Source organism: Leuresthes tenuis, unplaced genomic scaffold (genome assembly GCF_036924035.1).
Source record: "Leuresthes tenuis unplaced genomic scaffold, fLeuTen1.0.hap1 SCAF_6, whole genome shotgun sequence".
NCBI lineage: Eukaryota > Metazoa > Chordata > Actinopteri > Atheriniformes > Atherinopsidae > Leuresthes > Leuresthes tenuis.
Window position 1 is genome coordinate 3,552,681 of NW_027325360.1, and position 15,425 is coordinate 3,568,105.

Consider the following 15,425-nt stretch of genomic DNA (forward strand, 5'->3'; position numbering starts at 1 on the left):
AGCAGAACACAGCCTGTGCTTTATTTTTTTTATAGTGTCACAAGAATTGCACAAAAGTCACTGCTTTAAGGCCACTGTGTGTGTTACTGAGTGGTTTATCTTCACATACAAAGCAAAACACTTACAGGTTAAGTGTTTTAGGTTTCATAGCTGGTTTAACTGTTAGACTGGTGACCTATTCTGGTTGAAGCCTGCTCCTCACCCAGTGGTAGCAGAAATAGGCACCGGCTCCCACCTGTTACCCTGAATAGGATAAACTGGGTCTGAAAGATGAATGAATGGATGACCAAACTGTTTATAACATTTTCTGTGATGTGGCAACCTTGACTTGCATATGAATTTAAGGACCTCAAGGTCTTTTATGTGGTGGTTCAACAAATTTTCCTTTTATATCTGGAGACCAGAATCGGCAGAAGGTTAAAGTTTTAATTAAGATATCTGCTGCTCAGTGTAAAAGCAAGACTTGGACCATGGATTTGAACGGGTACAGTTCATATGGGAGGGAAGTCAGCTGAGGAGGGTGTGTGGGGGCGGGTGTGATCGGCCGCTGCCGACATTGGGACCTGCTTGCAGTTTATTGGCTGACAGATATGGGGGAGGAGGGGCTTCCCGTGAGGACGATGGATGGATGGAGTGTGGAGACCTGTGGGAGGTGCAGCTAATGATGATGAAGAAGAATGAGGGAAGAAAAAGGATTAGAGGACATAATGGAGGCTGAAATGAATGAGTCAGCCATCCAAATGTGGCTGGAAGTCAAAATTCACAGTCTGGTTTTTCAAATTTTGTTCCAGACAGCAAAGAAAAAGATGCATAAATAAAGTTTTGTTCAATTTACCGTCAGAGAATGAAAATATGAACAAACTCTCCTGTCAATCAGAAGTGTTACTGTTGCATTATTGCTGCTTACTGTCAGCTAGACTTTACAGTTTCTCCTGTAATTGTGTTGAGATTCGAGCCCTGCATGGGACTGTTGTCTTAATCCTGCTCCCATCTGCTCCTGCAGGATTTCGGACCATCGCCGCCTGCTCCCACAATGCGGGACCCAATCCTAATGCAGCCCTCTACTGTGAATCCCCTTACAGACGCCTTGTTATTTATGTCAACTAAATGCAGCAGTGATAAAGAAGTGAAGTTACAGTGAAGTCAGCTGGCATAGAGCTGACATGAAGCCACAACTTTAGGATGTTTTCCAAATCAGCTGCAATAAAGCAGGCAGTAAGCTTTAGGAGAGGCTGTTACCTGCCTGTACCGCTGTGTTTTGATGTGTCGGTGACGTCTGATTTCTCACAGAAATCTTGTTCTAAGTGGAAGTCTTTGGGGAGCTGGGGGTATTTTCTGTTTCGGAGGCTTCTGGCATTAAAAATGTAAACGACTTTAAAAGCTGCAGCATGTAAAAGTACAGAGTTTGAACCACATTTGTACAGCAAACAGTGGAGAACCAGCATTGAGATATATATTTTTTAGATGTATGCGACAACATGCAAAGGCTGCAGCAAATGATTATTTAGGTAATTGAGTCTTCTATCGATTAATAAAACAACCAGATAAGAAGCTGCTCTGATGGGCAGATTAAGGAAAATATGATGGTGAGCTTGTGCTAGCGGGGGGGGTTTGGGTGACATTTCAACAGAAATTAGCCAACATGGCTGTGAACATGTTTACTGAAACATCATCATTTATCTGGAGCTTATCTTCACTTATTTTAGTGACCGCTTCATCCTCCTATGTGCTGTCCTTCTCTGCTTTTCCTTTCTTGCTGTAATTTTAATGTGTCACTCGTTCCCAGCATGGTTTTATTAAACCAATATGATTATATTTGTGTTCAGCCCTGTTTTCTTTTCTCCCCATCTGCACTTTGGGATGACTGTGCCTGAAATTATTCAGCTCTTCTGTGATCTCAGACCAGCTGTGGATTATCTCATTCTGGGATAACAAATCTTATTTTCTTGTGATAACAGTTTAATCATTTGGTGATCATGAGAAAACAAAAATGGTTTCCTGTTGTCGGACACAATCCCAGCATGTATAGATGGTATCTGAAGCAAGTGATTTAAGCTGAAAATGTCAGATGGTTAACAGTGCTGTTTGGCTTTATGAGCAGCTGCTGGCTGAAGCTGATAAGAGGCTCGACCTCACATCTTTGCCCACTAGAAGAATGCTCTCAGAAAGTCACATTAAGTGCTAGTTGCACTTAGTTGACCCTAGTTGGTCTAAATGTGACACTAAAAGCTTAGTATCTCATCAGCTGAGAGACTCTTCAGGCCAAAGGTCAGAATCCTTTCAAATCTTTGTAACCAGAGTGATGAGAGATTGGCCTGATAACACTTAAGTTTCCATGGAGACTGTATCCTGACACTCACACTTGGCACAGTTATCAGAATTGTTACCTCACATTGTTACCCAAACAATACAAGAAGATATTATTTAATTTATTTTGATTATTGCAAAAGAAGGGGATGTTTACCAGAAAGTGTTGCTTCTTTCTGTTAATCGAATGTTCTCCATGTTGTGCAGATGCTTGGTTTCTACTGTGTATCCTGTCAATCAAACCCAACGGCAAAGAAGCCTCCATCTTCACCGCATTGTTCAGCAGACTGGCAAGGACACATCGATCGATTAATCAAAGTCAGTCGAATATTTATTCATACGCACTTTTCAACAAGAGTTATTCAACGTTTTTGGATGACAAACATGATTAAAAACAAGACAAATTAAAGCACATATAAAAATGTAACACAGTAAAGCATAAAAAGCCTAAAAAGAAGATAAAAGACATACATTAAGACCATAAAATGAAATAAGACCAGATTAAAACAAGCACATTACTATGATAAACTGATCAATTCCAACGGTAAAGACAAAAGTTTTAAGATGTGATTTAAAAGACACGAGTTTCAGAGGATCTGCAGTTCTTTGGAAGTTGATTCCACATAAAAGGTGCATTCAAAGACACTTTTAAGACTTGTGGACATTAAAATACTGACTACCAAATAAATAAATACCAAATAACTGACTTGGAATAATACGCAGTGTTCAAAGTGGTGAAAAGACCGCAGCAGCTGATTGTGATAACCTTATTCAAATGATTCATAGCCACTTGATCACAATGAGTTAAGATACTCACGATCAGTTTTGGCGCAGCTTTCCACTCATCTTTATATAAGCAGCTTGAATAAAATTCTGTTTTCCATCATCTTAGATTGGACTGGATCCTTTTTTATGTTGTTATCCCATAACGCTCCTTCTGCTAATGGCACCAATACCATGGATCTAAAGGCTCACATAGACCCACCCTCTTCTTCTGCATCTGAAATCAGAGCTCCATGATGCAATAGAGTAGTATTAAAGGCAACCTTACACTGGATTTTTATGTTTTTAGTGCCAGCAATGATCCAGCCGTCAACAGCTAGCAAATCTTTCTGCTTTCCCCATGAAAACATCTTCCCAGAATGTGCTGAACTGGGGGTGCTTACTTAAATTGGGGAGGAATATTTAGAAGAAGAAGAGGAAATGTGTGCTGAAGTTGCACACGTGAACTAATTTAGTTAAGAGTGCCGTACTTTACGTAGTTAAAGAGGTTATTGGATTGATTTTGTGTTGAGGATCACTACCAACCCCTGCCTCCCTTTTCACCCGGTAGTTTTAGAAACTACAGAGTGTAAATTTCACAATCCAGCTGTTTGTCACCGTTTCACAGCTGTAAGGGGACCAAAATATTGTTTTGATGGCCTCAGTTAAAACGAACTCCGCTCTGTTTGACCTGTTAGTGTGGTTCATTTCAGCTGATCTGGGATCTGTCATTTAGGGACATGCACCCATTGTCTGATTTCCTCATGACTTTGAAGCCTGATTTGAATTACTTGACTGTAGTTTTAATCATTCATAGCTGGTTTAACTGTTAGACTGGTGACCTATTCTGGTTGAAGCCTGCTCCTCACCCAGTGGTACCAGAAATAGGCACCGGCTCCCACCCGTTACCCTGAATAGGATAAAACTGGGTCTGAAAGATGAATGAATGGGTGACCAAACTGTTTATAACATTTTCTGTGATGTGGCAACCTCGACTTGCATATGAATTTAAGGACCTCATGGTCTTTTATGTGGTGGTTCAACAAATTTTCCTTTTGTATCTGGAGACAGAATCGGCAGAAAACACTAAATATTTAACTGAGCATTTTAAGGAAATCTTAAGAAGTTTTAACAGATCTTAATTAAGGAGACTTTAATGTAAGCATCTTTCAAACATACCTTTTTAAAGCCAGAACTGGTGTGTCTTCGTTGCAGAACGTGTCAAAGTACTGAGGCTGAACGCCGCCTCTGAGACGACGAAGGAGGTAGTAACGGAGGAGAAAAGATCTCGCCTCATGTGTGCTTAAATCCATCAATCCAGCATCGCAGAACTCACCTCTGTAGCCAGTGGTGCTGTCGTCCCTTAGCTGATTTCGCAAGGAAGAGTTGCCTCAGAACAGCCGCTGGATGATTTTTAAGACATGCCACACATTGGCATTTCTTTTGTTCAGAACCATCTTATTTATCCTAAATTCCTTGACATTTTTAGCTCATCCTATCTGGGATGCTAGCTTAGTTTAGAGCAGCTCTGCCACATAAATGACACAGTATCAGTGGGTTCAAGAAAAAACACTTGGAAGGAAGAGAAAAAAAGAAAAGCTGGGGGTGGAGTGAAAATGAGAGTGAGAGAGAAAATGGACAAAGGGGAAGGGAGTAAAATTGGGTTTGTGTGTGTTATAGAGTTAGTGGAGGGGAGGGAGCACGGTGTGGGTAAGTGAGAGAGGGAAAGAGCGAGCAGGGGGAGGAGAGGAAAGTAGCTTTGGCTGCGCTGCATCATCACTACACCGCCACTACAGCAGAGAGGAGCGGCACTTCGCCGTCTACCTCTTCCTCTCTTATTCACACAAACGGACCCATGCACCCACACTCTGGAAGTCAGCCAGCTGCCTCTCCACCTCACAAGAAGAGACCCCGGTGACATTAGCCATCACGTCTGAACGGATCTTTTTACAGGAGCCCTGCTCTGTGAGCCTGAAGATGTCCGTGTGGACTGACCTGACTTTGTTTGCTCAGGGCGCCGTCACAGTCGGCGTGAAGAATTGACAACATTGGAGCTGCCGGGAATTGTTTTTCCCTCCTTTTTTTTTCCCCCTTTGCTGGTATTTGAAGAGTGAAAGTGGAGGGCTATTGTTTTTTTTGGTGGCTGCTTTCTGAAGCAGAGTGCTTACCTCAGGATTTGTAGACGAGGGAGGGGGGTATGAGAAGCAGCTGCAAGGGGAGGACGGGTTGCACTGCAGCATCAGACTGGCATCTCTTTTTCTATGGTGGGCATTTTTTTTTTCTCCTCTTGCAGTTGCACTCATGCAAATATATCCCAGCAGCAGCAGCAGCAGAGCCTGGCTGCATTTGTTATGCACCCATGGATTACTGCTAATTTAAGGACAGGCTCCCTGACTGCTGAGGGGGAAAAGATGCTGATTTGAGAAGGAAAAGGAGGCCCGCTTTGCTATTGGAGCAGCAGACAGGGAAGCAACTTCAGGATTTAGAAAATAAATAAGTAAAGGAGAGACTTTGGATGTAAGATGATGGCTGAGTCGAGCTGAAACCGCCCCCTCCTCCCTCCCCGATCCAGTCCAAACATGAACTCTTCCTCTGATGCGAACCAAAGCGGTTCTCCCCTGTTCTGTCTGCTGGGCGCTGTGGGTTATTCCCGCAGCCTGGATACCTGCCTCCTGGAGGTGGCCATCATCCTCTTCCTCACTGTGCTCATCATCGCCGGTAACCTGGTGGTGATTTTTGTCTTCCATTGCGCTCCACTGCTGCACCACCACACCACCAGCCACTTCATCCAGACTATGGCCTACGCCGATCTGCTGGTCGGCGTTAGCTGTCTGGTGCCCTCGCTGTCCCTCCTGCACTACCTCCGAGGCCTGAACGAGGAGCTCACTTGTAAGGTGTTTGGCTACATGGTTTCTGTGCTGAAGAGCGTCTCCATGGCCTCCTTGGCGTGCATCAGTGTGGACCGGTACATCGCCATCACCCGTCCCCTGTCCTACGCCACGCTGGTGACGCCATGCCGGCTGAGGGTGTGCATCGTCCTCATCTGGGTTTACTCGGCTCTGATTTTCCTGCCGTCCTTCTTTGGCTGGGGGAAGCCGGGATATCACGGGGACATTTTTCAGTGGTGTGCAAACTCGTGGAAGACCAACCCGGGGTTCAGCACCTTCATCGTGGCGCTGCTCTACGCGCCGGCTGCCCTGACTGTCTGCTTCACTTATGGGAGTATATTTCGGATCTGCCGGCAGCACACGCGGGAAATCACTCAGCGCCATGCCCGCTTCAGCTCACAGACGGAGGGCAAAAAAGGCGAACGAGGGGAGCGCTGTGAGGGCTGCACAGACAAACGCTACGCCATGGTGCTATTCCGCATCACCAGTGTCTTCTATGTGCTATGGATGCCCTACATCCTCTACTTCCTCCTGGAGAGTGCTGGGCTGTATCACCACATGGTGGCATCTTTCCTGACCACATGGCTGGCAATAAGCAACAGCTTCTGCAACTGTCTGATCTACAGCCTGTCCAACAGCGTCTTCCGGAAAGGTCTCGGCAGTCTCTTTAGCCCGCTGTTTCCATCCTGCCTGAAGTGCACGGACGCCAGAAAGCCTCCTGCACCCGTGAGTCTGCGAACAGACACTCGATGCCAAGTGTGAGACGCGACTCGGATCGATTCGGTTCGGTCTCTTTGCTCTCAGCTGCGAAGCGTGGCGCAGGTCTTTTAGGTCCCGCAGTGAAATGTGTGGAGGACCCTCTGCACGGATCGCAGAGAGGTGCCCGTGCTGCTGCCTGTTGGTCACTTCAAAGGCAGATTTTTGTGGAAAAGTTCCTGCTGGGACTGGTTTGGATGCTCGCAGGGGAATGCTGCTTTATGGCTGCAAGCTGAAGACGTGGAGTAAAGAAGTTTGATTCTGATCAAGACTGAAGTCAAAAGATTCAGAAGATTAAGAGAACACTTCTGCCTGCACTTGTTTAAGAACCCCCAGATGCAAAAAAAGGAAAGCACAGTGTGACCTGCGCTGTCCGATCCACTGAGAAGCAAAAAATATTTGATCTCTAGCCTGACTGACACATCTATAAAGTCTCTTTTGGGATAGAGTTAGATGTTGCAAAAAAATATTTAACACTTGAAAGAGGCTGCTGATCTGACTCCCAAAGGAAACTGGTTGTTTGTGAAAACTCCTTCAACCTTTAAACCATCTGATAATCAGCCTGCTGTGTGCGTGACGGTTAATTTCTCAGAAATGTGTTTTATCTGAAGGATTCTTCTCTCTCGAGGTTTGTTTTTAGTGGGAAATATGTTTACACAGTCTCGAGTTCACATGAAAATGCTGATTTATGAATTGATTTTACTTTCTGCGGTGATAACTGATCTCGGCAGTGTTGTATCCTTGTTAGAGAAACAATAAATAGTATTTATTTGGAGAGATATATTCTTTTTTTTTCATTCATCCTCAGGTTTATTGGCAGTTTTTTATTAATCCTCTGAGCTGCTTGCCTTTGGTGTAGATAATAATATGCGATTCTTAAATAAAGCTGCGTTGTTTGTTGAAGATACGGTAATCAACTCATGACTGTTGGTGCATTTAGTGTTGATAAGGAAACTGCTGTCTGCCAGGATCCTCGGATTTGGCTTTGGTGCAAAAACTAACTTCACTGTAATTGTAACTTTCCTGCTCGTGTCTCTGTTTTCAGCCTCGGAAGCAGCTTGCTGTTTGCTGCTCGAATCAGTGTGAAGCTGAAGAAAAGGGGTTCATTTTCATCTTAGGGTGACGAGGTCGGAGGCTTCAGGCCTTTGAGTAGATACACTGGGCCCAGATGAAGATTTGTGGCCCCAGGTTTGCCGCAGACCCCCAGTATAATCTGTAGAAGTGTCGTGTTGTGTGAGGTAATTTGTCACAGCAAAGACGTGCTGCACTTGAAACCGATTCAGCTTTTTAATTTCAAAGTAAGTGTTTTTATACACCGAAGGATAACCTTAAAGATGTCGAGTCTGTTGTTGAAGTCGTGTTAAAGTGACACTTCTCAGAGCGTCTTGCTCCTTATTTTGAAGTATCTGTGGTTGAAGAAGAAGGGGGAAATAAAAGAAACTGCATGGGAAGATAATACGGCAAAAAGAAACCATGCAGGCGTATTCGGTCTTCCGTGCACTCTGTCGGTGACTTTTGTGACAGCTTGGGTGGAAGTGTTGTTTCTAAACCTCTAAAATGCAGTATTTGGTCAAAAGTTTAGCATCTGATGTGTTTTTTTACCCTCTGAAATATGTGATTTCCATGAAAACAGCATGCAAAGCTTAGAACTAAATCTAAGACACAGTTTCTGCACTCTATTGTTAACATTTGATGTGTATCTTATTTATTCAGTGCTTCCTTACGCAGGGAGAACTCACATTAAACAGAAATTTGGACGTTTTTGCTCCTTTTGGAAATGTTGCTCGAGATGCTTGTAAAACCAATCTGAGCCCATCACCGATGACTCTTATTGATGACGATATCCCTTGTTGTTGCTCTGCGGCTGTTTAGACGCAGCCAGTCGTGGCTTTTTGTTTAAAATGGAACCGACTTCGATGACTTTTGTGCCTACCGACGGTTTGAACCAGAACAATTCGATGCCTCGCTGTCTTTGTCGGTAAATACCACTACAACCCAACAAAGCTAGCTGCACTTAGCCTTAGCAAAACATGCTTTTTCTTTGGTTTTTTTCTTCCGACTGTTGTGTAAAAGATGAACTTTGAGACCTCAGAGGCTGAACTCTACTGTGACAAAGTCTTAATGAGAGAATTTCTTCCACACTGTTCAAGAGGGAGCTAAAGAATTTCCCTGTTTAGAGGTAGGTCAAGACATCACAATGTTAAGTGTCCTGAGGTGACTCGACTTATGATTTAATGCTGCATAAATGACTGAATTAAATTGAACTGAATTGAATCTGTTGAACTAGGCCAGGCTTGTTGACTGGAAAAGGTTATAAAAGTGGCAGCAACTGCCGATGGAAGTGGAGAGCACATGATTTCTTTGGGGGTCAAACTACTTTTAAACTTATGGTGGCCCTGATGTGCAAAAACCGAAAATGCAACATTTTACAAACACCAGAACAAAGCAGGAAACGATCTTTTTTTTTTTTTTTCTTCCAATCACAGCATTTTAGACACTTTAACACTTTAACAGACTTTTGTGGTGTTTTTAAGTTATTTTGAACTATTTTAGTTTTATTTTCTTTAAAAAAAACAGGTGCCACGTTTCTAAATTGACCCGTTTTAGCTGTATGAACAGATTTAAAAACGATTCTCTTTGAACATGCCTTCTATGAACATTTCTGCAGAAATTCTGCAGTATTAAAGAACGTGTATTGATCATTAATTTTAATTGAGCCAGTTAATTGAGACCCTGCTTAATACTAATAAGAGAAAATAATAGCAAAATTGACCTAAATTTGTTTTTGCAAAAGTTAGGACAGTTTCGTGAGAATCACCCCTACGAGGAACGGATTAAAAACGATTCTCTTTGTTCGACTTGTGCCAAAGATTGGCTGATTGTGCAGTTTCAGCTGGCCGCCCTGAACAGAAGAATCCCTTTGGTTTGCATCCCTTTGGTTTTTCCTCAGCTGCAGCTCATCTCCAGGGCTCCTCCAAACATTTGGTTATAAATATCTCACCCATTATATTATCAAAAAGCTGTTCCAGCCAGGACTGGGAGAGTAAATGTCACATTTATGTGTAATTATGACTGAAAGTTGATGCAAGGAATTGGTATCTCATAGAGACACGTGCATGCATTTTCACGACTGGGTTCACAGGTCAGAGGTCAGGAGATATTTCTTTAAACGGGCTTTCGTGGGGATTCACTGACCCCCCAACATGTGATGTTCTACAGCATATTTCTATGTACCGGTATGTTCTATGTGTACAAAACCTGCTATGAAAATGTTAACTTCCAGCAAAATGTCGTCATGTTTGACCCCTGCTTCATTTATTGTGAAGAATGCTCCGTCACCAGACTTTCTGTGCATGATTCTGCTTCAGTCTGGTTCAGTTTATGTCTCGTGATGCTACTGAGAGAAATGTACTGACTGTACTCCTTGTCTTTGTATCCTAACGCTGTTGCACAACCAACGTAATGAAGACAAAGATTTCCTGTTTTCCACAGGTCATGTCACAAATCAACAGTGACTTGCTGAAAACCTTCTCGCCTTCTTCTTTTGCTGCTGTGGGGACGAAATCAAAGCCGCACAATCGGGTTAATATTTCTCATGCAGCGCAGCATCAAAGGCCCCAGTTTCAGATGCAGTTATGTGCGGTTTTGCTTTTCCTGCTGCTCAGCTGGGAGTCTTCTTACAACCACCGCAAAACACTGACAGTAGGATCAAAATCTCAATGAAAGGGCTTCAATGTTGTAACTCTGGCCGAGCTGTTTGATAATCTGCATGTAACTTTGAAACTCTTCTGCAGATTATTGTAAATAAGGAGGTGTGACTGATTAAAACGGGATGTTCTGTTTTCTGTGTATTGGATTTATTCGATAGTCCTGTTATCTTGCAGCCGTGGACACGTCGTTCAAATCAAAACTGTGAAGATTTTCAGTTTTATCCTTTTTCAAGCATGTTGGAATGATTTCAGAGAGGAATAAACTGCAGTTTCAGAAGCATCTCAGTATTATTTTGTCGTCATATATAGTTTTTATGACCAAATGTAAGTTCTTACCTTTTTTAACATGAGTTTGTAGCTAAATCGTTCTCTTAGTTTTTAAAACGTTTCACCACAAAGCAAAAATATTCCCATGCAACTTGTCTCCAGATTTCATGGCGGGCTTCTTCTTTACCAGCAGGACCACGTAGAAAACTGAACAATAAAACACTCTGAAGGAGAGGAGCTTACAGTGATATCATGCTGTTGCCGTATATTTAATTCAGACATAAGACCTGATGTAAGAAAGTAGCGCAGTGAAGTTGGCCTGCAGCATTGGTTTCTGCACAGCTCTCTTAAGGTCCCACCACAGCATTTCATTCAGGCTGAGGTCTGGACTCTGACTGGACCATTGCAACACCTTGATTCTTCTCTTTTTCACACATTCTGCTGTAGATCTGCTGCTGTGTTTGGGATCTTTGTCCTGTTGATGAGCCAGTTTCAGCCCAGCTTTAGCTGTGGGACAGATGGCCTCACATCTGACTCTAGAATACTTTGGTATCCAGAGGAGTTCATGGTGGACTCAATGACTGCAAGGTGCCCAGGTCCTGTGGCTGCAGAACCAGCCCAGATCATCAGCCCTCCACCACCGTGCTTGACAGCTGCTATGAGGTGTTTGTGCTGATATGCTGTGTTTGGTTTCCTCCAAACGTGCTGCTGTGCATTAGGACCAAACATCTCCACTTTGCTCTGGTCTGTCCAAAGGACATTGTTCCAGAAGTCTTGAGCTTTGTTCAGATGCAGCTTTGCAAACCTAAGCTGTGCTGCCATGTTCTTTTTAGGGAGAAGAGGCTGCGGTTGTATTTCCCTAATTTCAGCATCTAGTTAGGACCGGTTATGGTAAACCTTTAGAAATGAAAGAGAGCGTTACAATGACTGTAAATATTACCTCCAGCAGACCATTGGTTTACCTCAGATTCTCCACCTAATGGGCGTGTCTGGAAAATCTCCAAAAGACCACATTCAGGAGGTATTATCATCAGATGCATGGATCAAAGAACTTCCTTTCCTCCACTTCTAAGTGGAAGTGGGGGGTTACGGGAGCAGTTTGTCTTAGAAGAGCCACACAGGTTCCAAGAGAGGGGCCAGATTCAGAGAAATTCATGCAAATCAGGAGCTGCAGCTCTCCTCTTGCAACAGGAAAGGTGGTCGGGCCAAAATGTGAACCTAAGCCCGTGAAAAGCGAGGTGTGGTTTTTAGTGATGACTGTAATCCCTCCACATGTAACACGTTCCCCCGCTCAGTCGCCACCGTGTCCCTCGGCGCAGTCGGTTTTATTCGGCTCACATGACTGTTCTGTTTCTGGGCCGAGCCGCCGCTCCTGCTGCCCTCACATGACGTGGCTGCGTTCGCTGCCGTAGGCTCACATGAGGAGAAAGTACGATGAACCACTGCGCCGTGTGGAGTAGTTCAGCGAGAGTGTGCTGGGATTATGAAACACGGCCTCGAAAAGCCAAGAGAAGACTGTCAGAGACTGCATTATTGGTTTTTTTTTTTGCTTCGTCTTTTGTGCACCTGCAGCAGGAAACGGCCTGTTTCAGCAGAGCTCTTATCCTCCAGTCCCCACCTCTGCCTACAGACTCCAGGATTTTGGCCTGACTCTGTCATTTTGGGTCAAAATTGGTCTATTTTTCCCCACTTTGATATCTATCAACACTTGTTTTTATTGCACTAAGCGTAAAATTGTTGGCAGCAGGCAATGTCCATCTCTCACAAATGGAGTGAAACAGAAGAAGTTAGAGGGAAAAATAGTCCAAAATGCAGCATATTCTCACAGAGCTCAAAGAAAACTAATGCCCATAAAGTACCTTTTAGATCAAGAAAAGTCTCCTGATTCTGCAGTCTGAGCTGTGAAGCAGTGTTGGTGGCTCAGGGGGTTTAATGTTGAGTTTACAGTGACACAAATGTGGTTCTCTTGCAGTTCTTTACCATTGTAGCTCCGATCAGTGCATTAAAAACAGTTGGCTCCTCTCCAGCTGAGCTTAGCTAAAACCTAGACTAATGAAACCATGCAAGCTTGTACTAATGGACCTAATAACATTTGGAAGTGATGTCAGTCGGATTTGAATAAAATCAGTGGAGATAAAATGATTTATCTGATATCTTCCGATGCTGCATCAGTTTCAGTTGAATAGTTCTCTCTTTAGGAATTCCCTTTGGTTCCTGAACACCAGCAGGACTGCAGCTGAAAGAACAAAAACCCAAAGCAGGTTTGGTGCTTTGACTGCAGCCAACTGGATTATATTTTTTATTATGCAGCTTGATCGGCTGCCAACACTAAACCAGTTTACAAAATCCTGCACAACAGTTGTTTTACCTTTACAGAAGGTCCAAACTCTGGTTTCTGAAATGAATCAATGAAAAAGCTGTTAATCGGGTAACAAACGGATAATTTACTCATTTATTCGGCCAGCGTTCTCCACAGTTTAAACCCAACCAGACTCATCCACATCCTTTCTTTTCCTCATTTCTCTTCAGTTTATCCGCCTGCTGATTCGTGAACTCTTGACTGTACACTTTTTTTTTCTTTTTGCTTTAAGTCAAACAGGAAAAATTTGCGATTCTGAGTCTGTGATTGTATCTCCGAGTTATTTCCAAAGACCTAATGGAGGGCACTTTTCCTTCTCATTGGGTTTGTTGTGTGGCACCCACTGGTCCCACGAAGCCTGTCCTCTCGCAGCTTTGATCCCCTGATCAAAAACATGTTATGTCAGAGTTTATGTTTTTATTTTCCTGTGGGAAAATCGCAGCGTTGTCTCGACTCGCAGCGCAGTGAGAGTTACCCAGAGCCTCCATCCCCAAGAGGAAATGCCTTTTCACAGAGGCCAACAGTGCCAAATTTGGACCAGGACTGGGAGCGGGAGGAGGCAGGAGGTGGGGGTGTAGGTTAGAGGTGGATCAGATGTTTTTTGTGCTTTGCTTGGAACTTTTTGGCTTTGCTTTCTTTCACAAACACACAGTCATTTCCCAATGTGAGAGCTGACAAATGAGCTTCCTGCTGGCATAAAAAGCAAAACTCGCTGTTTTTACAACTTGTGTGAATGTGAGATAATGGTGCCGACACCCAACCAACAAGACATTTCAGGAGATATCTGTGACCATTTTTACAGGATGAACATTGATGTAATTTATACCCCATTTAGCTGATTTACTTTAAATTTTGTCATGTTTCCAACAAGTGTAAATTTCAGAGACTTAAACTTAAATAAGGCACAATTTAGCCGTAATGTGGGCGATAAAGAAGAGTCTACAAGTCTAAACGTATTTATAATTTATCAAATAAAGATACAGTTTTCATGTCCTAAAACTTTGATGATTTGCTGCATTTCTGTCTCTATAATTTCAATTAAAACATTTTTTCATAGCCGAGTGAAATCTGAGCTCCAGTTATTGAGAAGAATGATTATTTTAGGATCCAGCAGAGCAGAAGGGCACAAAGCACTGTGCCACATCCCCTTTTAATGATCTGCGGACATACAAACAACTCATGACCATTAACTGTGCTTTAATTGGTCGTTTCTAAGCATCATCAGCTGATACTCATCCTAAATAATTTGGTCAGCTGTCACCAAAAAAAACAGATCAGAAGGGCCGATTGCTTATTTTAAATATCTATAACATCTGAAGCAAAGTCTGTAAGAAGGCAGCAGACCTGGAGTAAAGTCGGGGAACTGGTATGCTGATAATGTCAGCATCAAATGAAGATCATTTAACTGGAGTTGACTAAAAGTAGTGTTTTACCACAGGTTCAGTAGACGTTCCCAAACAAATGTTTTCCGTCTAAAATGTGCCATCCATCGTAATTAGCATATCGCTAATTAGCACATAGCTAATTAGCATATGGATACACGTATTAAATGTGTAACGGTGTGTGAGGACCCAACTGCAGTAACCCAAACCTCAGGATTGTTTTCTATAGTCTTTAATCTCTTCTTGAGTTGTGTTTTCAGCAAACAACCAATATGTATGCGGTCCAAAAACAGGTTTAATCACAGAGTCTCTTGAGATGTGAAACCTGTCGTACATTAGCAACAGAACGCCACACCAGTAAGGGAAAAGACCGAGATGGTGGTCAGAGACAGAAGGCAGAATAGTTTACTGGGAGAACGACAGGTTGGCAGTTATGGGGCAGGTTAGTCAAAGGCGGGCAGGATCGGCAACGGGAGATCAGGCCAAAGGAAAACGCTGGAGAATCTTGCATGGAGGCTAAGAACAATGAACAGAGTTGGCTGATGAGGTGTATTTGTCCAAACTCTGACCAACGGCAGCAGCTGAAAGTTGAGCTTCAGGAGCCAAAATGGCCGCTCTGCCACCAGTGGTGACGTCATGGTGCTAAACCCTCTGCTGTGTACAGTCTTTGTTCGTAGAACCGGCCGCTCCGGCTCATGTTTTCACTCCATGTTTGTTGGGCTTTGATTAAAGCGTTGACTTTTATGGTTTCTGAGTATTCAGGATCAACAGAAAGGTTGTGATTTTTCCTCCTAAATGAACATCCTGTCTGTGAGATAACCGGGTAACACGGGAATCATTTTATCCTCCTTTTATCTTCCTTGAACTGGTGAATTCTTTCATCTAATGAAAGTTAATTTGAAATATTTCCCTCTGAAACCGTGCTTTTCAGTTTGTTACATCGGGTGTGATGTTTCTGATTCTGTCTCGTATGCGTTTTGTAGCAGCTGGAAAG

At 43.2% G+C, this 15,425-nt stretch overlaps 1 protein-coding gene across 1 annotated transcript; it reads left to right on the plus strand.

Annotated features, from left to right (window-relative positions):
* The first annotated feature begins 4,873 nt into the window (after nt 1–4,873).
* LOC140309387 (probable G-protein coupled receptor 21) lies at nt 4,874–8,154 on the plus strand. Its single transcript, XM_072387230.1, has one exon. The coding sequence runs from the start codon at nt 5,649–5,651 to the stop codon at nt 6,717–6,719; it is 1,071 nt and encodes a 356-aa protein (XP_072243331.1). The 5' UTR covers nt 4,874–5,648; the 3' UTR covers nt 6,720–8,154.
* The last annotated feature ends 7,271 nt before the right edge of the window (nt 8,155–15,425 follow it).

Coding starts and splice junctions, on each gene's coding strand:
- LOC140309387 (XM_072387230.1), top strand. CDS start 5,649: ATGAACTCTTCCTCTGATGCGAACCAAAGCGGTTCTCCCCTGTTCTGT.